This window comes from Microchirus variegatus (assembly GCF_963457635.1).
Source record: "Microchirus variegatus genome assembly, chromosome: 22".
NCBI classification, from domain to species: domain Eukaryota; kingdom Metazoa; phylum Chordata; class Actinopteri; order Pleuronectiformes; family Soleidae; genus Microchirus; species Microchirus variegatus.
In genome coordinates, this window is record NC_139823.1 from 2,857,041 (window position 1) to 2,875,735 (window position 18,695).

Consider the following 18,695-nt stretch of genomic DNA (forward strand, 5'->3'; position numbering starts at 1 on the left):
CCCTTCCCGTTGCCTTCAGGTTCCTCTGTGAAGTGACTGCTACAGTGTTCCACATTAGAGAGACATCAGCGAGTCTTTAAATCCTCATTCCTTGAATTTGTCTGCGTCGACGTCAAACTGAGCAGTGAGGATCTAGCTGTGCTGCCATGTCACTGAAGCCTCCCCTGAGCAACTGTCATTCTCTCATTTTCGTTCTTCACCTCCTCCGGACAAAGTGAAAATCAGTGACATGCTTTATATTGAAGAAATGTAACGTACCCATGACTAACAAATCCCTCCCTTTTTCTCTCCCCACTCTCCAAACTGCTTTCCACTCAAACATCTGCCCCTTTCCCCACACACACACACACACACAGGATGTCATCTGATAAGACAAGACACCAGCTTCCTTTCTTGCCAGTCACATGATCGCCCTCTGTCATATTTGCATCAAACATTAGACAAACATCACTCAGCCTGTACAAACTATAAACTTATGCTCTGCCATTTCTTGTGTTGGGTATGCATCAGGTTGGTTTTAACTCCCCTCAAAACTTGTAGAAATACCTTACTCTCTCTACAAAATAGTCCAATTATGTTAAGTTTTAGAGCTAAAATCACCATCAGTTTAAAATATAGAATATTATAACATGGATAAAGGTTCAATTTGTAACATTTTGCTGACAAAATAATTTTACTAGATTTTTGTGTGAAGTGTGTAATCACCTTAAGTGTGAAACGATTCAGTTCAGTACAGTACGGTACATATTTTTTTCATTATCATTGTAATTATTATTATTATTATTATTCATTACATTTTTCTACAGCGCTTTTTCTAGACACCCAAACTGCATACATGTTTTTTTGCGTTTCCATTTGGAATTGTACCAAAATAACCACCCCAGAGTAAAACGGTATGGTACGGTCAGGGTGGCTCCACCCACGATAGTCAGCTGATTGGTCACTACCTTACATTATATGTCTCTTTACGTATATTGTATGTGTGTAACCTTCTTTTGTGTGTCGTGTTAAAAATAAAGGTAACACTTTTTAAGGAACACATCATTAATTAGGTGCTGACTAACATATAAGCATATAAGTGGCATTCTAGGCCTTTATTAGTAAATATTAAGGACGTATTAACACTTTATTTAGGATAAATCTTAATTCATGTCGTAATAGGGGTAGAATAAGGGGTTAATATGTGCTTATTAATTACTAATAAAGGGCTAGTATGCTACTTATTAACAACTAGTTAATGGTGAATATGTGTTCCTTAATATAGTGTTACCAAAATACATGTATGTGTGTGTGTGTGTGTGTGTGTGTGTGTGTGTGTGTGTGTGTGTGTGTGTGTGTGTGTGTGTGTGTGTGTGTGTGTGTGTGTGTGTGTGTGTGTGTATATATATATGAAATAAATGGTGTAAATATCCCATGGTTAGGTGGGTTAGGGTTAGGGTTAGCTTTAGGGTAAGGGTAAGGGTTAGCTTTAGGGTTAGGGTTAGCTTTAGGGTTAGGGTTAGCGTTAGCTTGACAAAACAGCCACAAAAAGAGCTGCTGGACAGGGTTAGCGTTAGGGTTAGCTTTAGGGTTAGGGTTAGCTTGACAAAACAGCCACAAAAAGAGCTGCTGGACAGGGTTAGGGTTAGCCTTAGGGTTAGCTTTAGGGTTAGGGTTAGCTTGACAAAACAGCCACAAAAAGAGCTGCTGGACGTCCTCTCACATTGGTATGATGTAACGCTACATGTCCATCATCACCGCCCACACACACACCAAGTAATGGTACTGTTCTCAAAACACAAGCCTGACCCGGGGCTTTACCACTGGAGCAAACCAATATGATGGGAACACAGCATTGAATTGTTGTTTTCAGTACCCCAGAAGGAACCTTTTATATTCGACCACCATGATTTCTTACGGTTACCCACCATGGACAAACTAAACATCTTTGGGGTTTTGATGCATGGTTCTTGAAGGGAAGAGTGAGATGAGCGATTTTTAAGCTGCAACACCAACAATAAATGTTATTCACTTTTACACATGATACCTCTAAGGTCGACATCCTTTCAGGGTTTACAAATTTGTGCAGTATAGTTGTGATAAGTAAACCTATAAACCGGAAAGTGTATCGATTTCAAAAGAAATCATACATGCTGAGTAAGCGTTTTGTGGAAACTGTTGGTTTCTGTTTGGTGTAAGAACATTTGTTGTTGCTCTACATCGCTTCTTACATGTGCCGATGAAACGTGTTCACGTAGGCGAAGGTGTTATCTCCAGTTTGCAGATCAGTGATAATAAAGCAGCAGCTTTTTTGTGTCGTGTGTGGTTAGACAGTGTGGGTTCACTCACGGCGACACGTCCTCTTATTAACGGACGTCACGTAAAGACCAAAGATGAACAAAAGACGTGTTTTTTCACCCTCGTCTTGAATGTGTATGCCCACGTTTCCCCCCCTAAGAAAAGCATAATAACGAAACCTCAGCAACTGGTTTGAGGAGCTGACACATTTGGGAGGAAGGAAATATCTGCATGTAAGCTATAACCAGACACAATGCTGTTCTTCTTCTTCTTTTTTTTAAGATGTAATATGAGGCACTGTTTGTCTATCACATAGAGCACAAACAGCTGACTGTGAGCTGGCACATGTGATGTAAGGGAAATAGATTTCCACAGAATTGCAAAACATCTTAGCTTTGACATAACGTTGCTTTGGTCAGCAATCTCCAAATATGGGATGGATTGATCGCTGAGGGGCATGGCAATGTTTTTGTGTGTGTGTGTGTGTGTGTGTGTGTACTTGTATTTGTTTCCTCTTTAAACTTTTTTTTGGCATAAAAAAACCTGGTCTTAACGAGACAGAACAGCATTTCTGAGCAACTGGTTAGGTTTAGATTATGGGCAGGTTAAGGTTTAGGGTTAGGTATTAGCTGGTTAGGGATAATGCTTTGGTTGGTTAGGGTTAGGGTAAAGTCAGTGAGGAGTCATTTTTAACAAAGTGAGGACATTTCGGCATTTTAGGGCTTTTAGGGGGGTTAAGGCCTGGTTTTAGGGTTAGAATTGGGTTTATGTTAGGGTTGGGGTAAAGGCTAAGGTTAGGCATTTAGTTGTGATGGTTAAGGTTAGGGTAAGGGGCTAGGGAATGCATTATGTCTATGATGGTCATAACTATGAATGAAGCGCAAACCTGTGTGTGTGTGTGTGTGTGTGTGTGTGTGTGTGTGTGTGTGTGTGTGTGTGTGTGTACGTACCTGGTATTCCTCATGTTGTAGGACTACACAGTCACATTATGGGGATTTGTCTTCCTTATGGGGACAAAAATAAGTTCCCATAATGTAAATGACTATTTTTTTATATAAGCAAATACATGTTTTTAAAGTTGGACAGAGGTTAGGGTTGGGTTAAGGTCAGGGTCGGGTTAAGGATTAGGCCATTAGTAATTATGGCTAACGTCAGAGTAAGTCTCCAGGAAATAAATGTACTGTAAGTCATTGCAATGTCCTCTGAAGTCATGGAAACCAGTGTGTGTGTGTGTGTGTGTCTGTGTCTGTGTGTATGTGTGTCTGTGCATGTGTGTGCTTCCCCTTGATAAGAGGAACTTATTGTTGAGGTCAACCTTCAACAGGGTAGAAAAAGATGGACAAAAACAATAATGGAGCATAAAATTAAAGCTACCGTCTGTCGTCTTTTGGCTCAGGCTTCAATTGAGCATATGATCAACTTTGTTTGCCACATGATGTAACTACTCCTGCATATTTAACATTTTGTCCATTGTTTAGGTTAATGTTTAACTTATTTGTCAGTTTTTGGTGTCGTTGTGTCTGTTTTTTTATGTTCAAGTACACAGAGAAAAAACACTTGAGTCAAATCCCTAACCCTAATCCACTGGCCAATGAAGCTGATTCTGATTCTAACTGATACCAGTTCAAAGGTCTGCTGGCAGGACTGACAGAGAGCAGGTGTGTGCTAAACCAGCTCCACTCCTCCTTCACATTATGACCTGAGTCATTCAGAGAATTCCCGAGACTACACTGTCTACCTAAAATGTTACATCATACCCGTTTCCCTGTACTTCTGTGGAATTTGTTTGACACCAATTGTCAACATAATGCTGTCTTAGCTTTTAAAATGCTGTGTGTAAACCTAAATGACAGAATAATTACCGTGACAGCTCCATGTTTCCGGGTGCTACTTTATTTTACCATTTAAATAAAGTGACTTTACTCAACACATTCACATCAATATATGAGTCCAAAGCTTAAGTCTGCTGCCCCCAAGTGGTCAAAATCATTAGTTTGAACAGGGCCTGAATAAAATCAGTGTTGTAATGTCACAAAGTCCAAATACTTTGTTACTGAAGTTAACTTAACGATCTTTGTTACTACCAAATAAAATCAGAAGAAGAAGAGTTAGTAATGGTCTGCATTTATATCAAGCTTTTCTAGTTTTGATGAGCTGTTTTACACTATAGTTTTGTCATTCACCCATTCACACACTGCAATATGGGGTTAAATGTCTTGCTTAAGGACACATATAGACTAGCAGAGGCAGGAATTGAACCCACAACCTTCCAGTTCCAGACAACTCTCCCTACCACAAATATCATATACTTTAAGACTTTTACTGAAGAAATATTATTAAAAAAAGTGCGTTCAACTTCTAGCAAAGTTATTTTCTGGTAAGATACTTGTACTTTTACTCAAGTATCCCTTTTAGGTACTTTAAGACTGAACAAAATAGAAATCCAGATCTTGATAACACAGCATTCTAGCTGAGGCCCTTCCCACCTGTCGATGTCTGCTATAATCTTCAGTTGGGTTAGAGATTTTCCTGAGATTGTTCTGTTTATTCTTGCAGATGTCATCAATGATTATAACAATTTTACGGTCAGAGCTGGGGTCCATTTCCTTCATAGTAAAACTAACAGAAGTCCACTTGTTGCCCGTGAGGTCACTGTGTTGACAGATTGTAAATGACGTGGGCGGGGCCAGACGTCTATCCCCGCCTTTTCATGGGTTGCAGCCAGGAATGCATGTTGCAGCCAGCCCAGTGTCAGACAACACATCCAGCATAACAGGAAGTGACTGTGACGACTGTATCAACTTTTGATTGTTCAGGAAATCCAAGATATCCAAGGAACTGCAGTGGAGTGAAAGCCTGTGGGACGAAGCTACGTCCAGCTGTTTGGACATCTGGAATCACCATCAAGTCAGTTTGTAAACGGGTCTGGGAGTTGGTTTGCTTAAAAGTTTACCTTTAACCAGGTAAGAGAAGGGTGAGGTGACTGGGACTGAAAGCACAGAAAAGAGAAAATGGTGGGATGAACTTGAAAAAGTTCATTCAAACTGAATTTCGCAAGTTATGTGAAGACAGTTTCAAATGACCGGTTAACTTTGGTTTGAGTGAACTTAGTTCATTTGAATATTACCAATTAAAGTCGTGTTTATGTTTGTAACCTTGTCAGGACCGGGAGTCTGATTTGTTTAGGCTGTCCAAATGAATGGAAGTTAATGCAGATGTCTTCAGAAGAATAGCTGCACAAACCTGTGTGTGTGTGTAGTTGTATGTTTCAACCACAGCAGAGTCACCTTATTATTGTTGTCATACAGTATACGGTGTGTTGTGTTATGTGATAGACAGTCATGCTGTGTAATTATATGATCTTATATTATTTTGTGTCATGTCATGCTGTGACTTGTCACCGGACAAAGCGGCGATGAGTGTGATTTATGTTCCTAATCCTGTCAGCACAACCGGCAGAAATCAAAGTTCATCTTTCTGTGGAGGACTGAGGGCATGTGTTTGGTGAACAACAGCCAGACCGTTGCAACAGCACCACCTAGTGTATAATGTAGGGCCCTTTACTGAACATGAATCTATTGATGGAAATTATTAGGGCTGTCAAAAGATTAAAATTTTTAATCAGATTAATCACAGGGTAGCTGTGGATTAACCACGATTAATCACGATTAATTACCATTCGTAAATATGCCAAAAAAAATCGAATTTTCTCTTTATATTGTTGTAGGAACGGAGACATAAATAAAGTATGTGAAAATATAAATGTAAAGAACAATAAAATACTGTAAATAACTTGTAAAAACCTATACAAACTTAGTAAAAAATAAACATTACATTGTAAAAAAAAAAAAAAACACATTATAAAACAATATAAATAAATAGAAAAAATAAAATGCTGTAAATAACTTTAAAATATAAAGTATAGAAGTTAAATAGTTTTCTTGGGGGAACTAAACCCACAGCAGGAGAAGCACTGCTTCTACTAGTTAGCGCTAGCGTCAGCTAGCATTCTGACGCTAATGTTAGCTTCTGTCTGTGTCCCCGTTAGTTAGACAGTGACTGTTAATGTTATGATTATATCATTATCTGCGCCAGTAGCGCCACTTACAACTGTGTTTTTCTTTCTTTTTTCTTCATCCTCTCTTTTTTCTTCCTCTTCTAACTTCCTGAGTGATAACTCCTCTTCATTTTCCTTCAGCTTCACACAGGTTAACGTGAGGAGACGTGGGCCCCCGTTAGGGAGGTTTCCTACTGAGATGTCATTGCAAATCAACCATTGTTGTTTAAGGGAGACGGTGATGCAGCTGCTCACTGATGCATTTAGGCTCCGAGTGTCGGGAGCCCCCTATCGGCTCAGGGCCCTAAGCAGTTGCCCGCCGCCTTGCCTGTTCATAAACTGCACGTCTACCCGTCGCACGATTTAAGTGAGAAAGTGCGTTAATGCGTTAAAAAATGAACGCGTTAATTCCACAAATTAATCATCTCGCGTTAACACGTTAATTTTGACAGCCCTAGAAATTATAAAAACTTAATTAATCGCAAACGTGTTACATGCAGCTGACGGGACTCCTGCAGCTCAGTAGATCGTCCTCATAGGAAAACTAGTGTTTTCTGCAACATCATTACACCTATAAAGGTCGTTTTTTTTCTCTACTTTTGATAAAGACATGGGGCCCACGTGGTTGGTGTAGTTGTTAGCACTCCTGACCTGGGTTTGCAATCAGGTTAGTACATGTTCTCCCTGTGTGTGCTTGGGTTTTCTCCTGGTTCTCCGGTTTCCTCCTGCAGTCCAAAGACATGCAGATATGGTGATTAGACAAATTGGACAATACAGTAAGATAAAAGATGTGGCTTAAAAAAAATTATACTTCATATTTTCTCTGCAAATCGAAACCAATTTTTTATGAGAAATAATTTGAACCCCATGGTTGCTGTAGAAAACTGCAGTGTTTCCAAATACTTGAGAGCAATTAAATAGACTTTGGTGGAGTTTGAAATGATTACTTGCTCTGAGTGCAAGCGCTATGTGGTGGATAATGGATGAATCAAATGCTTTTAATAGACTTTAAGTGACTCAGTTGAGTACCTTTCACCTTCGCCCTAACCCTTTCATAAGAAAACATGAGCATCACAATAGTGACGTGAAAAAAAAAGTGTAATTTTCCTTTTTCTGCAGGAAGTGGTATAAGCTCAACCTCATGGGGGTTGTTGTTGTGCTCACACTTGTCAGCGCTGAAAACCTCACTCTTACCGCAAACTCCCCCCAATACAAAAGCACACTTATGTGAATGATGCTACTGATCTCTTCAGGTGAGAATGAGCGAGGAGGCCAGTGGAGTGTGCACCATCTACGAAGAGCTCACCATGGAGGATGAGGAGGAAAACACGTCTGAGGACGACGAGTCCAGAGTGTGCGGTGTGTGTGGAGACCGGGCCAGAGGTTACCACTTCAATGCCCTGACATGTGAAGGCTGTAAGGGATTTTTCAGGTGTTTGTTTCATTCATCTTCCCTCAATTTCCTCTCCCGTCACATACAGTACACACTTAATACGTACACTCCCGGGTCAAAAGTTTGGGGTCACCTCGAGTTGCAAAATGAATAGCAAATATAGTCAAGACATTGGCAAGATTAGAAATAATTATTTTTTATTCCAAATAATAAGCCAAAGAACCAGCAAAACTGTTTTCAGCTGTGCTAACATCATTGCACAAGGGTTTTCTAATCAAACAATATGTTTCTAACACCATTAGCAAACACAATGTACCATAAGAACACTGGAAATGGGCCTCTATACACTTATGTACATATTAAAACCAGACGTTTGCAGCTAGAATAGTCCTTTACCACATTAACAATGTATAGAGTGTATTTATTATTCATTTAATATTATATTCATTGACAAAAAGTGCTTTTCCTTCAAAAATAAGGATGTTTCAAAGTGAGCACAAACTTTTGACCGGTAGTGTACATGGTAAAGTTGTTAAAGTGTGCTTCATGTTGTCTTCCTCTAAAAACTACATTATAATTCCAGTGGATTGGTATTTCTGAATACTATTAATATTAAAACAATATGGACCATAACAGTGGGGCATACTCTTAATATGCTGCTGTAATATTATCTACATATATATTGACGACTGTTGACAACAGATTTGCTTTATTTAGTCAGATGCATTTTCATTTTCCTGAATTTTCTAAGCATTTCTTCACTCACTGGTGCATGAATGTCACATAATGATAAAGTGTATGAGACTTCTAACTTCTGATTGGTGCCACTAAGTGTTTTTTCCTTGTTTTTTTTTTTTTCCAGACGTGCCATACAGAGGTCGATGCAGCTCCACTGTCCATTCATGAATAACTGCGCTATAACCAAAAACAACCGCAGGTCATGTCAAGCCTGTCGCTTCCGTAAATGCCAGTCCATAGGCATGCGCAAAGACAGTAAGTGACATGCAGAGGCAACAAATAACCCTTCATAATTTCAAAATGAAAATGTTTGTACGTGGCTTTATACTGTGCTGTGAAAGGCAGCTGGTGTGGTGAGGGCAATAATACTACATATCACTTCATTGTTATACAACAGTGCTATAATATTAATCAATTCAAGACGGATTATTGACAGTCTCAAAAAATGAAAACAATATAATATGCAGTTCACCACTGTTACATCTAAAACCCCCTTAAATGAGACAAATGTCTCAGTTCTCAAAACACACTGACCAACATGAGTCATGTCCTAGACTGACCTGTGAGTGGCAGTAATGAGGCCCTCACTATTGAAGCCTGCTGGAGTGAAATGAGAAGAAGTGTGGGCCAGACAACTTCATGACCTTTGCCTAGGCCCCCCCTCCAGAGTCTTGGATCGCCTCTGATCCTGATCAGACGTATAATTCTACAATATCTCCACAATCCTTACTCTATACGTACATTGGTATTTCTCCAGCATAAGAGGTTCACTGCGAAAGAATTAGTGTCATGTAATGTTGAGACTGTAACAAATGGAGGATTCCTCCACTCACCCCTTCCTTTTGCGACGTGCGTCATGGAACTATGGTGGTCTTCATATAAAAGAGAGGATGCTGGTTAGTCCATTGGGGCTGCTGCAGAAACATGGTGGCACAAGACTGAAGTACATATTAGGCTTATACTACGGGTATGAAAATGAAACAATTTTTATTGTGAGGCGATTATAAGCTTATAGAAACATACTTACTGGGTGTATTCTGAATTTCATTTCTGCCGATAAACCCTAAACATGTCATTTAACGGGGACATATTAAGCAAAATCAACTTTTTCAATAATTGAAATCCTTATATTTGGGACTCTAGAGGCCCTACCAGTCGGCAAAGTGTGAAAAAAGATGATTCACTCATGTTTGTGTGGTCCTCCTCAGTCTAAGCACAGGAGATGAAACGCGCGATGTTGACTTCTGTGCTCATTGGGACGTCACAATGCGCTAAATTCTTGGAATTGTTGTCTCGTGGAGCTCTGCTTAGTCCGTAAAATATGCGAGAGTGCAGGCGAGGGAAAACCGTGTCCACGAAAAGTTCTATTCTTGGCTTCACAGTGCAGCACAGAGTTCTACACAAACTTTCAGCCTCAGAGGATTAATCTGTCCAGTGGATACATGTTATATGTGACAGCATGTCTGCTAAAGCCTGCAAATGATCACTATTCCAGATGATAACTGCTGTTAGCTCCCAGTAGCCTCTGTGGATGATTTCCTGTCCCTTAAGTTTTGTTTTACTTTCTTTTAAGGTGGAACTAAAGAGTTACTATTAAACAGAGCGTTCTGAACAGGGCTGTTTTGGCAGAGTGATTGAACTGCTGTGGTGCTTCATGTCACAGACATGTTCATTAGGACACCAGGGAACTAGGTTAACTTGTAGAAATAGGGTATAATATGCCCCCTTTAAAGTGTGAATGTAGTAGTAATTCAAAAGATTTGAAAACAATATTTGATCTATTCCACTGTTTTGCGTTTTCCCCTCAGTGGTCATGTCTGAGAGGGATGTACTGGAGAGGAGGATCCGAATCAAGAAGAAAAGGATGCTTGATGTCCCAACGCAGCTTTCGTCCCAGCAGGAGGAAACCATTCAGAAGCTTCTCTGTGGCCACCACAGCACATTTGACGCAGAATTCTCTCGCTTCAGTGGCTTCAGGGTGAGTGAATGACTATAAGCAACTTTTGACCCGTCCTCAGACATTCTTTACCCTTATCATCTAAAGTTTTCTTTAGCCTATGGACAGAATCATCCTCTCTGTGAGCGAGTACAACCAGCCTACAAGCAAGCCCTTTCAGCCACTGACCAACTGCTCCACAGGCACCTGCACTGAATCTAATAAATCTGCTACAGACCCCAGAACATCCTCACATCCTCACAACTCCTCCTCTAGTCTCTGTGGCTCCTCTGAAGGAGAAAAAGTTGGAAAAAGCAGTGTTTTTACCGCTCTTCCACACATGGCTGACCTCACCACCTACATGATCCAGGACATCATTTGTTTCTCCAAAAGTCTTCCGGACTTCCGGTAAATGTATGCTTCAGTACAGCGTGACACAGTACGTCCCACTGGGTGGGACAATTGTCTGTTTATCACAGTGTGTCGTGTGTCATGCTTACACTGCTCTCTTACAGGTCTTTGACCATAGAGGATCAAATTGCTCTGCTCAAAGGAGCCGCGTTCGAAATCATGCAGATCCGCTTCAATATGGTGTTCAATGCAAGAACAAACATCTGGGAGTGTGGTCAGATTACATACTGCATAGATGACGGTGTACGAGGTGAGACCTACTTACATTAACAAGTTATTATTGGCAGTTTATAATGGTATGTATATAAAAAAAAAAAATCAATGATAAATCCACACCATAAAAAGACCTTAAAGGTGCATTATGTAATAAATCTAAAGCAACTGGCCGTTAAAATCCTCCTAATATGTCACAGAGACTCAGGAATAATGTTCATATAACAAACTGAACTCACCAACAACAACAGTACAGACAAAATATTCACATTAAAAAAAAATATTTTGCAGACTGCAAATCATGTTTATGTTTTTAAACCATGTTTTGGCATGTGGCGCCACCTACTGCCATCTACCAATCATTGCAGTCAGTAGAGTCTCAGCTGCCGAGCAACCACAGGTTGCCAGTTACGTCTGAGCTACAATGGCGGAGAAAATGAAACTGAATTTGAGTGTAGTAACCGTTTTTGGCCACATTCTTACATACGGCCCCTTTGAAATTCACATAAATACAACAATGATAAATTATCTCTATCTCTGCAAAACACACACACATTCATTCAACTCAAGTCCATTACAGCAACATTTGCAATCTTAAATTTAAAACCTTAAATTATAAAATGTCGTTCTATGTCAAAAGTTTAAAAAGAAAAGTTAAATCTTAAATGTTAGGGTAGAAAATGCAAATGAGTCCAGCTGCATTTGATAGTTTGCCTCAGACAAACTGCATATCTTTGTGTGTTTGGAACTTCAAATACAAAGTGACTGTAATTAAACTGTAAACTGTAAATAAAAGGGTTCTTAATCTTAATCTTAAATCTTAATTGTGGTACAAGAGTGCGGATTCTAAATAAACATAAGGAAGGACAGAATATAAAGACGCATACTGCACGAGCTCAAGTGGGAACTATGTTCTCTGTGTGTGAAGAATCTAAGTTTTCAAGTAATTTAAACAGTCTCATCAGGTATTTGGATCTACATGATTCACTGATTTAGATTCTAGTGCACTTCTCTTCTTATCACATGGTATCATCTGTAAAAATGACGGCAGGAGGAACACCCCAAAGAATGCTGTCAAACTGGTGTTTTACTGCTCCTTTTGCACCGTCTCTCAAAAAGTCTACAGCTTCGTTGGTGATTCAGATAACAGAGGAATGTGTGCATCATATTAAACATATTAAAAAACACAGTACAGTCACATTTGGACTCCGGACGAGAACATTATATTTAAAATAAAACCATATGATATAGTTTCATTTTGTGATCAGCTATAGGACGTTTTAGAAATTAATTTACCTGGTAACATTCATTTTTGAGACTTTTGTAAATTCAATATTGATATAAAGGTAATTGTCTACATGTCATAGTTAAGGCTTTAGGTTGTTATTATAAAAAGAGTCAAGGATGTTAATTTAGTGCTTTTTAAAGTTACATTTCCTGGCAACGCCTTACAGTAAATGCTTTATTGTCATTGCTGTCTCTCCTGTAATTTTATAGCGGGTTTCCAGCCTCTTCTGCTAGAGCCTCTGTTCAGATTTCATCATACACTGCGCAGACTGGGGCTGCAGGAGGAAGAGTATGTTCTCATGCAAGCCATGTCCCTGTTTTCTGCAGGTAGCAGCAGGTTTTCATCAGTTCATCTCAGGGATGTGGAATCAACCATTTGTTATGAACAGTGTCAATATTTAAATCCTGAAAACTGTTTGAATTTAAAATCTTTTTTGAGACATCATGTTCAATTTGCTTGGGAATAGTAAAGATTTGTTGTGAAAGTAGAGATTATGTCGTTTTTACCCATCAGATCGTCCAGGTGTGCAGCAGCACAGTGTGATCGACGAGCTTCATGAAAACGTGGCACTGACGCTAAAAACCTGGATCGACTGCAAGAGAACAGGCCCGGAAAAACAGTGAGTGAAGTAGCAAATGTCAGTCAGATCAGTCTGAAACCTTTTCACACACACTGATCCGCCGTCATTTCCTCTGTGACTTCAGCTTGCTGTTTCCCAAGGTGGTGGCCTGTCTAACCGAGATGAGAACGATGACGGAGGAATATTGCAAACAGGTTTTGCAGATCCAGGACATCCAGCCTGACGATATCTCTCCTCTCATACTGGAGGTGGTCAGTAAAGACTCCTGCAATGACTTCTGATACAGCTCAAGCACTCTTGGCTCCTCCTCGCCTATTCAACGAAGACGCCAAACTAAAAACCAGCTGAATTTGCCCCCCTAATATACAGTATTCTATTGTACAGATGAGTCAGAAATACCAGAAATTCACGTGAAGTCCTGTTGAAACACAAAGCATCTTGTCCTCTGCTGAAGAAACCAAGTTTTAGAGTTTATTTTTTTAGCTGTTGTGCAACGCCGACTTTGTCATCTCTGCTGTTTGTTTAGCGCACACATTTTGTTGAATGTTGACATAAAGTTTTGACGTGTTTATTTTTCAATGTTGCACAGAACTGCTCGAGACCTTGAAGTGTGTATTTTCTCACATAACGGAAGAAGTAGAAGCAGTTGTAGCAGACAATGTTTTTTTTTTTTTCTTCTTTTAACGTTTGTTATGTCTGGTTGCTATTCGTTTTTTTAAATCACGAAACAAAACCGCTTCAATAAAAACTGACAACTGACTGGCTCGTCTGCGGTGAAGGGTCACTTTCAGCAAACGGCAAACAGTATTTTCTGGTGGTTGTAAAACTGACTGAGGCCACAGCAAACATGGTGTTTAACCCTTTAAAAGTGCTTAAATAAAAAAAAAAAACCTTTGGTAACACTTTATAATAAGTACACGCTATTAGCATTAGTTAAGCATTAATAAATAGGTAATTCATCATTTATAACGCATGAATAATCATTAGTTTGCCGTTTATAAACACATTTATAAATGTTTTCCTCATGTGATGAAGTGTTGTCATGTACTGAGCGACTGCTGGACACAGAGAGGTGAGAGAGCAGTCCTTTGTAAGCCAATCAAAGAGCTCGTTTGTTGGAGGTGGATGCTGATTGGCTGCTTGAGTACAGCGGCTATTTGGAAACTGTTCCTCGGCGGATGGGAGGAGTAAAACATTTATAATTGTGCTCAGGCTAATGAGTATTCATGCATTATAAACGATGAATTCAATATGTATTAATGCTTTATTATAGCTAATAGTGTGTACTTATTATAAAGTGTTAACCAACTTTTTATAAAGAAGATTAACATTTTTAACAGAAATCAATAACCATCATTCCAGGACAGGCTACGGTGAACAAATTGTGTTAGGATGCAAACATTTGAATGTATTTTCTGTCAAAAACACAAAGCGACATGTTTCATTCTTAATTGTTTGACACTTTTGACACTTAGCAACCAAATTTATACTCCAAAAGAAGTAAAAGACGAAGAGTATTATCATTTCCAGGCTATCCTACTCTTTATTTAATGCAAATTACAGTACCAGGGAACTATTCCTCAGAGCACGCAGGGGGAATATTTACAGGGGTGCACATTTAGCATACCTTCACAGAACAAAAAAAGGGAGAAACAAAAAAGAAAGAAAGAAAAATTTCAGTCACAAACAGAGGCATTCAAGTAATAGTACTGTTATACAGGATGTTTTTGTAGTATTTTCTATTATTTTTCTCTTCTTTAACCCCAGTTAAACCCACATAGCATTTTAAACTAGCATACATGCTAGTACAATAATATACTAGCATATATACTTGTTTGTCTTCTTTTTTTTTGGTAGCCTTTGTGGTTTTTCATTGAACTGGACTTAAGGGGTGGGGTGAAGTGGTCAGACTTTCTGGTGGAGGGAAGCAACACGTTCATGAATGCAAAATTACAGCAAGCAGGACACAGGATAAAGGCTACATGACTCAACCCCTTTAGGTGCTACTGAATCCCCCCCCCCGAATATGCAGACAGGGAGGAGGAAAAACACACAAAAAAGGACAGAGAAACAACAAAATATCCAGAGAGAAGAAGAAGAGTCAGAATATATTATTGCCTCTGAGGATGGCTCATCACAACTACATCATAGTTTGGCTTTGGTAACAGAACCAACACTGTGAGTAATACAGAAACGGTACTGTATTGTGTTTATATACAGTATATGAGGCCTTTAATTTAAAACAAACAAAAACAAAACAAAAACAAAAACCCTGCTGCCATCCACAACACCACCCCTGCACACCACATAATACATGACCGGGGGTCTGTGCTAGGACTGTGGTGTATACATGTGTTTGTGCATGTGAGTCCAAGATAAAATTTCTATTTAAAATAAACACTTCTTGACTTAATCTTAATTCAGTTAAGGAAAAAAAAAAATCCTTACAATTAACAATATCTGTATATGACGTTAAATGCGCAATGAAAAGGGGGAAGAGTGAGGGAAATCAACTGGAAGAGTGTGTGTGTGTGTGTGCGGTCTCGGACATTCAACAGCACCAAAGGGAGAGTCACAATATTAGGGTGGGTGGGTGGACGGGGTGTCATGGACTGGGTAGGGGTGGGGGGGTAGGTAAACAAGGCGAAGGTGTATGAAAGCAAAGGCACTCCAAACTATAGTTACACTATACATGACTAGTTCTTGTTACAATAATACAGCTGTCATCTACTGTACTGTACAGGTAAGATTGAACATATGGCTGGATAAAGCTGATCATCATCACCATCATCATCTACAATATCCAAAAAAAACATCACCCGATTCTGTTTTTTTTAATCTTTTTTTTTATATCTTTCCCTACCCTTTGTCATCTTTGTTTTTGCTCATAAACAGTACATGGGTCTGCATATATATACATATATATACACATATATATATATATGTATATATATCTTGAACACAACATGGAAAAATAATCAACATAACATAAAAAACAACATACAAGTCAGAATTTTGGTGAGGAGCATTTATACTGTATATACAAATTCAGCTTTTATATTTATCGTCGTTTTTTTTCTCTCTCTTTTTCTTTTTTTCTCGATGTGGTGAATATTCTCTGTAAATAAGACGCTTTGACAGACTGTACCAAGTGGCTCTATGTGCGGCAGGTGAAAGAGAACGAAGGCTAGGCTATAACACTTCAGTCAGTGGTCACAACACATGAGGAAGTCAGTGGTGAAGCCAAGGATCATCACTGAGATTTCTCAAAAAAGGAAAGAAAAGTGTCGAGGAACATCTTGTCATTCTTTACAGAGACAAAGAGGAAGATCTAGACAAGGTAAGATGTCTAGAGACACTGAACTGTCACAGAAACAGTCGGTGTACAGAACGGGGGAATAGAGCAGTGCTCTAAATCCATCTACAACCTTAATACAAACACAGGAGAAGAGAGAAGTGACTGCTGGAATCTAACCACACTCCAGCAACAGACTGAAAAAAAAAAAAAAAAACCCACCAAATCTAAATCTATTGTCTTCAGGCAGCAGCAAATATTGCCACTGCTCTGCCAGACATGAGCTCACCATAACTGATTTCTGAACCATTGTAGTTAATATACATATATCTATATATACTTTTTATACATAAGGAAAAGTAATATATAAACTGTGTATGTATGCATGTTGGTGTTGTATTGTATTATGTATATATTATACAAGCACACAGGACCAGATACATGTCACATCCATCGCACATGGCAATCCGATAAAAACATCTGCCCTGAATTACGAAAAAAAAAAACACAAGCGAGGTTCGAGTAAAACAGCAGACTAACCATTTAAAAACAAACCCCAGGCAAGGGAAAAACAAACAAACAAAAACAACCTGTCTAAGCTTTGCCCCAACAAATTGACTGCTTTCCCCACATACTTAAGGATCGTCATGCATCGGTTTGTGTGTGTCTGCATGTGTGTGCGTTTCACGTGTGTGTGTATGTGTGTGTGTGTGTGTGTGTGTGTGTGTGTATACGCGTGCGTGAGCCTCATGCCTTGTTTACGGAGGTGGAGGTGAGAAGTGTGAGGGGGGGGTGGTGCCCCCCCCAGCCCCACCAGGTGATCCTAACCATACTCAGGCCATGCACTACAGGAGGAACCAAAGGAGGAGGGGAGGGGGGGGCGGCGGTATGAGATCATAGGATGAGGATGCAGAAAAATAGACCAATGCAAGGGAGGACAAAAGGAGTCATGGACAGGGGAAAAAGCTTAGGACTTTTTTTCTACAGATTGTCCACTTACAAACATTAGCAGGCTAGCATTGTGTGTATACATGTACGGTGTACTTTTATCAATAGTACAGTCGACAACACCTTTGGCCCTGCACATTGTTTCCCCATTTGGAAGAGCACGGACAGATGTCAGTGAGGAAGGATGGAGTACAGTTCAAACAGCTGGATGAGAGGGGGGGCCAGTCGGGAGATAACAGAGGCAGATTAGGGGATGTTTCGGTTTGTGTTTGTGGTTGCGTTGTCTAGCTGTTGAACCATGACTGCATCAGCATCACTCCGCTGCTGTCAGGGGGGGAGAGCAGGGCAGAGCAGAGCTCACCCCCAGGCTGGGGCAACGGCAAGGCTGTGGGCTGGGGCTAAGACCGGGGCAGGGCAAGTGGTGTGTGTGGACTCAGGAGGTGGAGTTTGAGGCTGAGGCAGAGGCGGTGGTGTTGTTGGGACCTCGCTCTGTGCTGCTGCCATCTATGGTCAAGAGCATAAGATGATGATTTTTAAAAAGGAAAAGTGACACAATACACAGTGAGGACACAGAATAAAAGTCTGTGTGTTCATTAGTTTCCACAGTCACATGTCCACGCTGACCCTACACGGTCAAACGTGAGCACACTTCCATTTTGAGTCCATGCAAATCATATCACCAACTGCACCTGCTCCCTGTAACACAAAACGTTCCAGTCCAGTTGGCGGCACTGGACTTTCGATCAAAAGAGACAATGAAGAAAACAGTAACCATAGAAACTTGTTTAAGATAATGTGAGGACATCTGGTACTTACACATGTACAACTAATCGGTCAACGGATACAAGTAAATAAACTTTGTGTTTGGTCGATTATTTCTTTGTTGTAACAATGCTTTTTGGAAATAAATCTTATACCACTGGAAAGCCTGTTTATTTCGCAATGCATTTGTGAGTTGAGTATGTGGGTTGTGCCAATGAAAAAATTCTCCAAGTCTTCTCTGCCAATGACAAACAGATGATTCTGCTATTGACAACACAAGAAATGATCAAACACAGATTTACCCATGGGGTGGGGTAGCTCAGGGGGTCAAGACCGGTACCCAGTGTGCAAAAGACATCATGGTCACAAGTTCAACTCCACCCCCGGCAGGTTGTACTCAATTCCCTTGTAAGTCGCTTTGGATAAAAGCGTCTGCTAAATGACATGTATTGTATTGTAATGTAATGTAATGGGGTGAACTCCTGAAGTGCAACCACCACTACTGGAAAAGAATATAATCGCAGATATGTTAAGATGTATAATATATAATAAGATGTGGCTCTTCGCAAACGCAGGAGGTGGAAAGAATAACCCGACCTTTTGTGCGCAAAATTAACAGCAGGTGGACCGATGCATCGTAAGGGTTGGGCATCGAGTATCGATTAGAACCGGGACTAACTTTACAATTCTCCCGGAATCATTAAAATTGGTAAATTTCGATACCGAGTCTCGCCGAGTGGAAGAAGAAGTCGCCTAACACCAACGAAGAACAATCCGCCGGAAGTGTTTGCAAAAAC

At 39.9% G+C, this 18,695-nt stretch overlaps 2 protein-coding genes across 2 annotated transcripts in view; one reads left to right on the forward strand and one right to left on the reverse strand.

Moving 5' to 3' along the window:
- Positions 1–7,593: 7,593 nt before the first annotated feature.
- Positions 7,594–13,174, forward strand: nr1i2 (nuclear receptor subfamily 1, group I, member 2; the record flags this gene model as incomplete). Its single annotated transcript, XM_083908406.1, has 8 exons — positions 7,594–7,766; positions 8,590–8,720; positions 10,274–10,443; positions 10,520–10,809; positions 10,917–11,062; positions 12,523–12,639; positions 12,827–12,932; positions 13,018–13,174. The coding sequence occupies 8 exons, from the start codon at positions 7,594–7,596 to the stop codon at positions 13,172–13,174; spliced, it is 1,290 nt and encodes a 429-aa protein (XP_083764532.1).
- Positions 13,175–14,440: 1,266 nt separating this feature from the next.
- Positions 14,441–18,695, reverse strand: part of gsk3ba (glycogen synthase kinase 3 beta-a) — a 32,131-nt gene continuing 27,876 nt past the window's right edge. Inside the window, exon 11 of the mRNA XM_083908278.1 lies at positions 14,441–17,640. Coding sequence (XP_083764404.1) covers positions 17,570–17,640 — 71 coding nt within the window. The 3' untranslated portion in view covers positions 14,441–17,569. The remainder of the gene's footprint in view (positions 17,641–18,695) is intronic.